Genomic DNA, 10,626 nt, shown 5'->3' with positions numbered 1-10,626 from the left:
TTTTCTATTGCTTTAAGAGGAAAGGGTCTCTCTCACTGCTGCCTAATTAAATGGGTTAATTTCTGACCAACTGCAGGTTCCCTCACAAAGGTTTTGCTCTGTGCCCCCCATCCCCAACCGCAGTATAGGGGTAGGGGTCTCCTGCATGACATCATTATTAGCTATTTGTCTTCTGGGCTTTCCCTGGCTTTGTTTTCTCACTTGGGAACCATATGGATGGAAAAGTGCAGATTTCCACCTCACCAATGTTCGCTGCTAGCCCCCACCCTCCATCACTAGGAGTCTTTTTGCTATATTTTTTTTAAGAGGTAGTAAATTTAACTCTGATTTGAATTAGTTGGTTTCGTTCTTAACCCACGGAAGGAACCTGAACCACTTAATCCAGGCTGCTTGAGAGGGACTCTGGATGAACAGGCTTTCATCGCTGGGGTTGCTCTGAAAGGAAGAGAGGGGTCTGCTGGCACCCAAGAGCACCTTTAACACTTCCCACCTCCTATTACTAGCGGGTTTGACCTCCGTTCTGTCTGGCTAACTTAAAGTGGCTTCCAGGAGGCAATGCTCTAAATCAACCAAATCTTGCTTTAAGAGAGAGATCCAGATGGGTGGCCCTGTTAGTCTGTCTGTAGCAGGAGAAAAAAAGCAAATGTCCAGGAGCACTTTCAAGACTAAGGACACTTGTGGCAGGGGAGTCACTGCTCACTTCATTGGATAGTGAGTGAGCCATGACTCAGGAAAGCTCCCCCGCCACAAATTTTATTAGTCTTTGAGGTGCTCCTGGTCTCTTGTTCTTTTCTATTGCTTTAAGAGGAAAGGGTCTCTCACACTGCTGCCTAATATGATTTAAATGGGTTAATTCTGACCAACATCAGGTTCCCTCACAAAGGTTTTGCTCTGTGCCCCCCATCCCCAACTGCAGTATGGGGGTAGGGGTCTTCTGCATGACATCATTGTTAGCTATTTGTCTTCTGGGCTTTCCCTGGCTTTGTTTTCTCAAATAGGCTTGGGATGCATATGGATGGAAAGTTGCAGATTTCCACCTCACCAATGTTCACTAGGAGGCTTTTTGCTATATTTTTTTAAGCTGTAGTAAATTTAACTCTGATTTGAATTAGTTGGTTTCGTTCTTAACCCTGATCTGGAGATGCAGAGTAAAGATTCTTGGAGGTGTCTGTATCACAGAGAGGTGTCTATGTCACAGAGAATCACTACCAAGTCACGCAGTTAGTTTCCAGTGATAGAGTGAGGATTTGAATTGGGGTCTCTCAGATCCTAGTATGGGACCAATGTTTCAGAGGGACTGCCTCTCCTGGCATGTCCCCTAAAGGACACGCCGTTCAGCTGGTAACAACTTGTTGATGATCCTTGGCCCAAAGGCCATCCGGCTATCCAGGGTCAGGGCCTTTATGGCCCCGACCCCAACCTGATGGAACACTCTGTCCAATGAGACCTGGGCCCATGAAACTATTTTGCAAGGCTTGTAAGGTGGAGATATTCCACCAGGCACATGGTCAAGGATGAGTGACGGCTTCCCACCTTGGACCATCCCCTGAACTGCCATTTACTGTGCCATCTAGCAAGGAATGAATAATGTGACTGTTGGGACTGCTGATTTTAAGCTAAGTTATATTTAGTTATGTTGATTTTAAATGTTGTGATCTGCCCTGAGCCCTACAGCATAGGGAAGGGTGGGCTAGAAATCCCATTTAATAAATAGTCTGGCACCACCACACTGGCTCTCTACCAGCCTAAGATGGGGTTAAGCTCTCAGTAATAACTGAAGATAAGATCCGGCCTTGTTGCTAAGTACTGTTCCTAAGAGCTTCTTTCTGGCCATCCTGATCCATAACCTCCAGACTGGATTACAGTAATTTGCTCTACATAGAACCAAGTTTGAGTCCAGTCTGGCACCTTGAAGACCAACAAAGTTTAATTCTGGGGATAAGCTTTTGTGTTCAAGCAAACTTCGTGTGCGTGCAATGGTAGAGTGGGGATTCGAATTGTTTCTTCGTTCTTCTGCTTCAGACCAACGCAGCTGACCACCTCAATGCTGTACATAGGGCTGCCTTTAAAAGTGTCCCAGAAGCAAAACACAGCATGTAACTCCAGAGGCGTGTCTAGTGCACTCTTTGCTTCCAGGCCCATTCAGAGTGCTGGTGACGACCCTTAAAACCTTTCATGGCTGAGGGCCCTCTTTTCACTCTGCTCACTTGATCCGGATCCAGACACCTTTAATGGCGTAATAATATAGAAATGATACATTTAGTTCCAGCAAATAAATTTAGACAATAAAAGTGTATATATTATGTAAAAAATCTGCATCTAAGTGCAACCGATTCTGCTCAGAATTTTGCAACCATCAGTATTGGCATCATTAAGGAAATGTTAAACAGTTCTACATTTATTAAAAAATAAGTGTGGCCGAAGGGGTAAAAATTTCATACGTGAGGATGTGTGCAGCTGGGCAGTCCAGAATAATATGGGTGGCAGTGTGGTTGACTACCGCATCTGCTCTCCCTTTACCCTCCCTTTGTTGACAATTTTGCAGTTGGTTCTAGAACGGAAAGTGACCATCTACCCTTAAATTGTAACATAGATCCAGGTCTGAACAACTTTAGGGTCCCACAACTTAATTCTGATTGTGTGCGCTGGGGAAAATAAGATGGTCTCCTATTGTGGAGGAGAATTTAACCGTCTTACTTTATTCTAATACTGCAGTTAATTTGAAACTGCGATTAGCATCCACTCTGCTTACCTGGCCATGTGGATCCACGCTGTGGTTCCTTTGAGGCAGGACATCTGTAATGCACTCCACGTGGCTCTGCCGCTAAAGGCAACTCAGAACTACAGCTGGCACAGGGCACTGTGGCCCAGCAGCTGTCGGGCCCTGAGTGGAATCTGCACATCACTCCCTTTCTGAAGACATTCCTCTTGTCACCCATCAGCTGCTGGATTCAGTTCAAGGTGTGAAGTGTCACCTGCAGGATTGCCTGCCTCCTGCTGTGTTCTGCTGCAACAGCTATGCTCATCTGAGGAAAGCCTTCTGGCGGTGCCACCTTGGCACATGGCTAAAGCTGGCAGCTGCCCATTCACGTGCATTCTCTGTGGTGACTCCCACATTGTGGGATGGTCTGCCTGAGGCTGTTATGAAGCCCCCACCCACCCTCGGCATCCTCTTGTTTTGCCATATGTGCAAAACTGAATGGCTCAGGAGGGCATTTTTGTAGAAGGAGCAAAGCTGGGATGTGATGGTTCAATGAAGGAAGGGAGTCTTATTAGGAATAATAATAATAATAATACATGTATGAGCCCGCATTGCGGGGAGGGCGGGGTATAAATGGAATAAAATAAATAAATAAATAAATAATTTTATTCGGTTTATAACCAGCACAAATCTCTATATCAAAACCACAGTAATATTATAGATGCCACCATACACAGAGTTTTAAGGATTCGATTATCTTGTCTGTAACATTTATGTTTAAAACCCACAATTCTAAAAGCACTCAAATTAAAGTTCTAAAATGATTCACAGCATAATTGAATAAAATGTATCCTCACAAGTTCACGTGACCTCTAATTTACTTCTGGACTTTATCCCTACGAATTTTATGAGCTATGGCTAAAAATTTAGCACGATTCAATATGAACTGTGGATTAGGATCAAATAATAGTTTCCGGGTTACTTCCAAATCCAAAAACCCATAAAACCTCTCTAATATAGGGTGGGTGACCTTTACTCTGCTGTCTTCATTTTTTTTTAATGTTTTTTTTATTTTTTTCAATTTTTAACAATTCTAACACTTCAAACAGTGAACAATTAATCTTCCAATTACGTTCACATCCTGTAAATAGTTCCTGAGTATGTACAACGATATAACATGTTCAAAGAATTACAATACATTACTCATCACATTTCCGAATATGTTTTCAGTAGAAAGATAACAGACTTGGCGTAAACTTAACAGAAACATTAGGAAGCCATCTGAACTATTGGAGCGGTAAGAAAGAGAAGAAAGAAAAGGAAACTTCTATTATCAACTTACAATAACAATTACGACCCTTTGGAAGATTTAATGTGAAATATTAGAGCTAGTGGAGAAGAAATAAGTAAATAAGTATGAGATTTTGTGGAACTAGTCATTACATTAATCTTATATCCATTTGTGGTATTGAGACCAATCAGATGAGATAAATTGTTTTTGTGACAGATAATCCAGCACTGGGTACCATTTTTCTATGAAATTAGACTTTATTGGGTTTTGTGACATGTAATTTGGAGACTGCATCCATTAAGTAATGAGTCCAAAGTTTCTTGTACCATATTTCTACTGAGGGCGCCTCTTTCTCATTCCAGTACAATGCTATTGCTGTTTTGGCCGCATCTAGAAGGACTTCTATTGTGCGTCTATGTTTTTGAATACCTGGCCTGAAAATCTGACTTCATAATACCCACAGTGTAGTATTACATGTTCGATCAATTCTATGTTCCCTGCACTGCAGGGGCAGAGCCGCTCTGCCAGTGGTACCTTTTTATACTGGGGTTCTGTTACCACTGAGGGGAAGATATTGCATCTGGCCGTGGAGAAAGCCCTGTGGTGTGATGGAATCTCTAGAAGTGTTAAATATGTTGCAGGGGCAACTGTATATTTCATTTTCTGTGGGGCCAGGTAAGACGGGGGCCTTTGCAGTATCATTCGGGATAAAGTCTTTCCTATGCTGATAGCCTTCTTGCTTTAGACAGATACGTTTGCATGCTTTGTTCTTGTCTTTTGTTCCCCTGGTCTGTAATCTCAGCCCAGCTGTCTTACTAGAAATGTTAGCAGTTAAATTCAGATGTCATCACAGTTTTTGATCTGCTCACTGCCTCACGTTTTGTGGTCCACATTCTGATTGAGAGTGCTCGTAATCTGCCTTGGGTCCCAGTGAGAACTGTGACTATAAATGCAAATAATAATAATAATTGGCAAAGCACATCTTGCCGTACTTGTCCCTGTGCCAGTGATGCTCATCCGTCTTCCTGTAGGACGGTCTGTGCGCAGAGCAGGTACGGAAGCCATATTTGGGGAGGCGTGTGACAGTGTTGTTCCAGCCAGCATTTGCGGGCGGGCGGGGGGTAAACCGCTTCAGCAGATTCGGCTCTGTTCATTCTCACTCTCTGTGCTTTTAAACTGGGAATTTGTGCATTTTTATCGTCTTAATTGGGCTGGTATCCATTGTGTCCTCGCAACCTTGTCGTTGTCTTGTTAGCTGCCTTGAGCCTGAGGAGGCAGAAGAGAAGCATTTCAATGAAATGAGTGAACAGCCTTGTCACACTGTTCTGATATGCCCACTGCCAGTTTCCTTTCTAAAAGCAGATCATGGTGTGGGGAGGAAATGGGGGGGCCTAGGCGGGTTCTGCAGGGCAGTGTTCCCTGTAAGCTGAGTTAGTGTGAGCTAGCTCACAGTTTTTTTAGCCTCTGGCTCACACATTTTTGCCTTAGCTCAGGAAGGATGGTTCCAGAGCAGACTAATGTATGCAGTAGCCAAATTGCTCGCTCACAACTTTTAATGCCAGTAGCTCACAAAGTTGAAGTTTTGCTCACAACACTCGACAGCTTAGAGGGAGCACTGCTGCAGGGAATCGTCTCCATGTGGAAGCAACTTCAGATTAACGTGATTTGTGAAGGCGCTGCTGACTTTGTAGCTGCTTAAGAAAGGATGGAGCCGAGGTCTCTATGTCCACCCCACCCCCCTTCCATCTCGCATCACCAAACAGGCTTTGTAGGAGTGAACTGCATGGATTCCTCTCTCAGAGAGGTGAGAGTAGGGGCTGGGATCCGGTTCCCCCTTGCAACATCATTCTGGCCTACCTTGCCAGGCTGATGTAAAGATGACAGCAAGACAGTCTATATGGGAAGCACTTTGAAACACCGCACAATATAAATGCAAAATACTGTTATTCGTGGCCACAAAACAAAGTTTGGCACCTTTAAGACCAACAGAGTTTGAGTCCAGGTATAAGCTTTCGTGGGCACACAAATGCTTTTGCCCAGAATTAAACTGTGTTGGTCTTAAAGTTGCCACTGGACTCAAACTGTGTTCTGCTGCTTCAGGCCAACACGGCGGCCCCACCTGAATCTGTCTTCATGGCCGCAGAGTTTGAATGCCTTATTTTAAAAGTGTGTAAAGGCTTTTGGTTCTGTGGTCTAGCCTCCCCTCCCCCCCCTCCCTTTTATTAAAGAGGCTGCTTTCTTCTCCCTTTCTATAGGTTTGTTCGGCTCAGCTTACCACATGGTTCTGTTCCCGCCGGACACAACCCTGCAGGTGGTTCAGAGGGCCTCGATGGCTACGGTGACGATGGGTAAATCCCACGCTGGCTGCTTTGGGGCAGGGGCTAGGATGCCAGACCGAGGAGACACAGGCGTGTGAATCTCCGCTCCGAGTGACCCTGGGCCAGTTGCACCCTCTCTGCCTGGCCTGCCTCACAGGGGTGTTGGGAGGATAAAATGGAGGAGGGGGACACCCCGTCCGCTGCCCTGAGCTCCTTGGGAGGAAGGGCAGGGTCACCATCAGTGTTCCCTCTAAGCTATGGAGTCCTGTGAACAAAAAATCTGCTTTGTGAGCTCCTGGCATTAAAGTTGTGAGCAGGTGATTTGGCTACTGCATAAATTTGTTTGCTCCGGAGCCATCCTTCCTGAGCTAAGGCAGAAATGTGTGAGCCAGAGGCTAAAAGACTGTGAGCTACTTCTCACTAACTCAGCTTAGAGGGAACACTGGTCAGTCACCGTATGTATGAGATTCCTCCTGGCAGGGGCAGCCGTATCCCCTGGCTGAGTAGCCAGCACTGGACTTGTGGCTTATCCCTGACCAGTAGATCTGCTTTCCTGCCCCCCGCTAAGCTAACGAGTTAAGCCTTCAGTTCAGTTCAGTTAGCCTTTATTGGCATAAAACAATGCCTTAAAAGAGGATTACTGTAAAAGAGAAATGTACATATAAAACCAAGCATTTTGCAGACTACATAATATTGCATGATGTTAAATAAAACAATTTTTTACAAAGTGTCGCTCATTTTGGTAGCTTTTCCCTGTCGTAGCTTTATAGTTGATTGTAAAAACGTGGCTACCTTCCCTGATATTTCAGAAGCGGAGTCATTCAGAAGATGGTGCATTTTTAAAGCACCAGGAAGGTCCGTCATGTTGGTTAAAATAGGGTTTAAATATCTAAAACGTATATCTACATAAAATTGACAATGCAAACAGATATGTGAAACTGTCTCAATACATCCAGAGTTACAGTGGCAAAGTCTAGCCATAAATACTATATTATTATACCTCCCATGCAAGATGGCTGATGGTATTGCATTGAATCCTGCTAGAGAAAGGGCTCTGCGCTGTTGTGGTGCTTGTATATCAGATAGGTATGGGGCCATTCGGCCTACCGTGAGGGGAATCTCAAAGTTCAGAGGGGAGTAAGATTTGTTGGCTAAGCTGGAGGGCTTGAGAAATCACCAGATTCAAAGCTGGGGACTGTGAAGACACTAACAGGGTCATCCTGTGCCTGTTTACTCAGATGCACGTCCCACTCTGTTCAGTGGATGCCTGGGACTGGAGACTAAGCACATAAAACGTAACAGTTATCAGCAGGTGCAAATTCCTTTTTTGTTCTAGGGTCAAGCGAGACGGGCCTGTTGCAGGGCTGGGGGGAGGCTTTTGCAGACCCCCCTGGTTCTTCTCCTCTTTCTTGACATTCCCACGGACAGAGGTGGATTTGTGGGCTGTGCTGTGAAACCACATTTGAGAAAATACGTCGTTTTCATTTCAGATAAAAGAACTGGGAAGTGGGTGTTTTAAAAGGTCCTCGTCCTTAGCTCTAAATGTTAGCAGGTATTGTGGTCCACTCAGGTGTGGAGGAGACAGGGTGACATCTTGGGGGGGGGGGCTGCCTTGCCAAATAAGCCCTCCACCCCGACATGCTTTTTGCAGCTTATTGTGTTTCTGCCAGGCCTGCATTGCCTCTGGCTTGGAGCCTGCAGAGGAGGGAATGGGGCACAAGCCTGCCCTGGGCACCCATTTCTGTCTTCCTCCTGCCCTGAGTAGGGGGCACATGAGGCTCAGCCCGGTGGATGTGGGGTGGCCTGAATGAAATAACACCTGCCCTGTTTTGGTCTCTTTGCAGCTACCATTGGAGCCGTATTTGGGTTGACCACGTGTCTCAGCGCGCAGATCCGAGAGGCGCCAGACGACCCTCTGAACTACTTCATAGGCGGCTGCGCATCTGGCACCATCCTCGGAGCCAGAGGTCAGTCCGAGCACCATAGGTGCCAAGCACTACCGATGGAACAGAGGGGACTGCTCTTCCACCTTGCAGGCCGTGCCCACTCTGCACCCCTTTCTGCGCAAGTGCAGCCTTGCCACAGTTGCCCAGTCCCCGAGAAAGCCCAGGCTGATGATGGGGCTTCACGGGGTAGCCGGTCTTCCAGAGCTCCTGCTGGTTTACAAAACAGCCTCCCAGCTACCAGCTAGGATGAGAGAGCAGATGTGGCCGGGATTCCTCCAAGATCTTCTGCCAATTGTCAGTCTGTTTTCTGAGCGCAATTAAAGTGCTGGCTTTTGACCCTTAAAGCCCCAAGTAGCCTGAGGCAGCAGAAGGAATACTTGCCCCCATATGAACCTAAAAGCAGCCTGCTAGACCAAGTCCGAAAGTCACGGAGTCAGAAGAAGCCATACAGGCCATCTAGTCCAGCCCCTTGCTCAATGCACGATCATCCTAGAGCATCCCTGACAAGGGTTTGTCCAGCTGCTGCTTAAAGACTGCCAATGAGGGGGAGCTCACCACCTCCCTAGGCAGCTGATTCCACTGCTGAACTAGTCTTACTGTAAAAAAAATAAATTCCTAAGATTCAGCCGGTACCTGCCTACCCTTAATTTAAACCCATTCTTGCGAGTCCTCTCCTCTGCTGCGAACAGGAACAGCTCCCTGCCCTCCTCTAAGTGACAGCCCTTCAAAGACTTCCAGAGAGCAATCATGTCCCCCCTCAACCTCCTTTTCTCCAGACTGAACATTCCCAAGTCCCTCAGCCTTTCCTCAGAGGGCTTGGTCTCCAGACCACTGATCATCCGTGTCCCATTCTGCCCGCCTTGTCTAGAGCCCTATTTCCTGATGGGAGATAGGCAGACGAAGAGTGACCTGAATAAATAACATTCGAAGTGGCCAGTGAGAGACCCTGGAAGACCCTCACCAGGGCACAGAGGTCAAACCTTCCATCTAGCACATGGTAGTGAGGTATAAGTCCTCTGGACATTGTGTTGATCGTGGGCCTGGAGACCAAGCTTAGCTATCCTAGCTAATAACCGATAATGGGTGTTCTGGGTGCCCCCCAAACTTCAGAGGTAAGGTGGGTGCAGGCCCATCAAGAAGTGATTAACAGAGGGAATAAAATCTGGCTATCCTGCTGATCCTGAGAGTTGGGTAGGGTCCCCAGGGGGTGAGTGCGTGGCTCCGAATTCAGCAGCCCCTTTACTGACCTCAGGCCCATCTTCCTCAGTGCCATACTACCTCACAGGGCAAGGGGCATGCGCATGGCCCTGGACTCTTTTGTTCGGCCTGTTGCGTTCATCTTTGCAAGTCCTCTTACACTTGACGTGCCGTTTTTAAGAGGGTTCCAAGTGATTGTAAGCCACCCCAGAAACCTTTTCTAGCTGAAAGGCTGGTAAAGTAATTAACTACGAACACATTGGCTGTTTGGTGTGTGCTGGAAAATGGAGCTTCCGGGCCGGGTTCCAGAGAGCCGTTCTGCTCGGGGAGGTGCTCTGCTCCGGCTCTCGTGTCGGAGGAAGGCGCCTTCGACCGAACAGAATGGATCCCTGGGATTGCTCCCTTTCCCCCCAACTCTCTATAAAAGAACGCTCCACTTCTGAGACGTGACCTCATTTCCAAACTAAAAAGGAAGCTCCCCCCCTCCCCCACTTAATCAAGTTCGCTAGGGTAATGGAAAACAGGTGCCCCAAAACTCCCCATGTGTTGTGTGTGGCCTGGAAGAGGCTACAGAAGCGGGGCCCTTTCTCCTGTCTGGACTGTGGTGGTCCAGCGCCCTTGGGGAAGTAATCTGTGGGAATGGCATCTCTGTGGGATGCGAAGCCAAGAAGCATCTACATGAACGGCAGTGTTGACAGAACTAATTGCCAGCAACTAATGCGTGTGAAGAACGAAAGGTGATGGGGAAATGCGTCTTGTGTCCCTGTGACGCCAGCTCTGATCTTTCCTTTTGCTTTTTTTCAGCTCACAGCTTTGCCACTGGCACAACGGCGTGTCTCAGCCTCGGCCTCGTGGCTACACTTACTAAAATTGGCAAGAGGGATGGCTGGCAGGTGACCTTTCCCCGAGCGTAACCCTGGAGCCTTCCCCCTGTGTCCTGTCCAGTAGAGGTCATGCTGTGTGCCGCAGCCCTGGGCATTGGCTGAGATCCACAGAGAACCCTGGCTGCTCCGTGTCTGAACGGCCTGGGGCTGGTGTGCAGCCAGACCGGTCTTTGTGATGGTGGAAGCTTCAGTGCCGATACAGAGACCACCACCCTGGAGTCCTTCATCCCTCCAGACTGAAGCTGCTCGAGCGGGGGGGGGGGGGGGGGTGTAGTCACTTGTTTTTTCC

General features: G+C 47.3%; 1 protein-coding gene across 1 annotated transcript in view; it reads left to right on the top strand.

Moving 5' to 3' along the window:
- Positions 1 to 10,587, top strand: part of NDUFA11 (NADH:ubiquinone oxidoreductase subunit A11) — an 11,952-nt gene extending 1,365 nt beyond the window's left edge. Inside the window, exons 2-4 of the mRNA XM_015412237.1 lie at positions 6,248 to 6,340; positions 8,155 to 8,277; positions 10,258 to 10,587. Coding sequence (XP_015267723.1) covers positions 6,248 to 6,340; positions 8,155 to 8,277; positions 10,258 to 10,367 — 326 coding nt within the window. The 3' untranslated portion in view covers positions 10,368 to 10,587. The remainder of the gene's footprint in view (positions 1 to 6,247; positions 6,341 to 8,154; positions 8,278 to 10,257) is intronic.
- Positions 10,588 to 10,626: the final 39 nt, after the last annotated feature.

Source organism: Gekko japonicus, unplaced genomic scaffold (assembly GCF_001447785.1).
Source record: "Gekko japonicus isolate JY-2015 unplaced genomic scaffold, Gekko_japonicus_V1.1 scaffold2815, whole genome shotgun sequence".
Taxonomy (NCBI): Eukaryota; Metazoa; Chordata; class Lepidosauria; order Squamata; family Gekkonidae; genus Gekko; species Gekko japonicus.
Note: the sequence above shows the minus strand (reverse complement) of the source record. Positions and strands in the feature narration are given on the sequence as shown.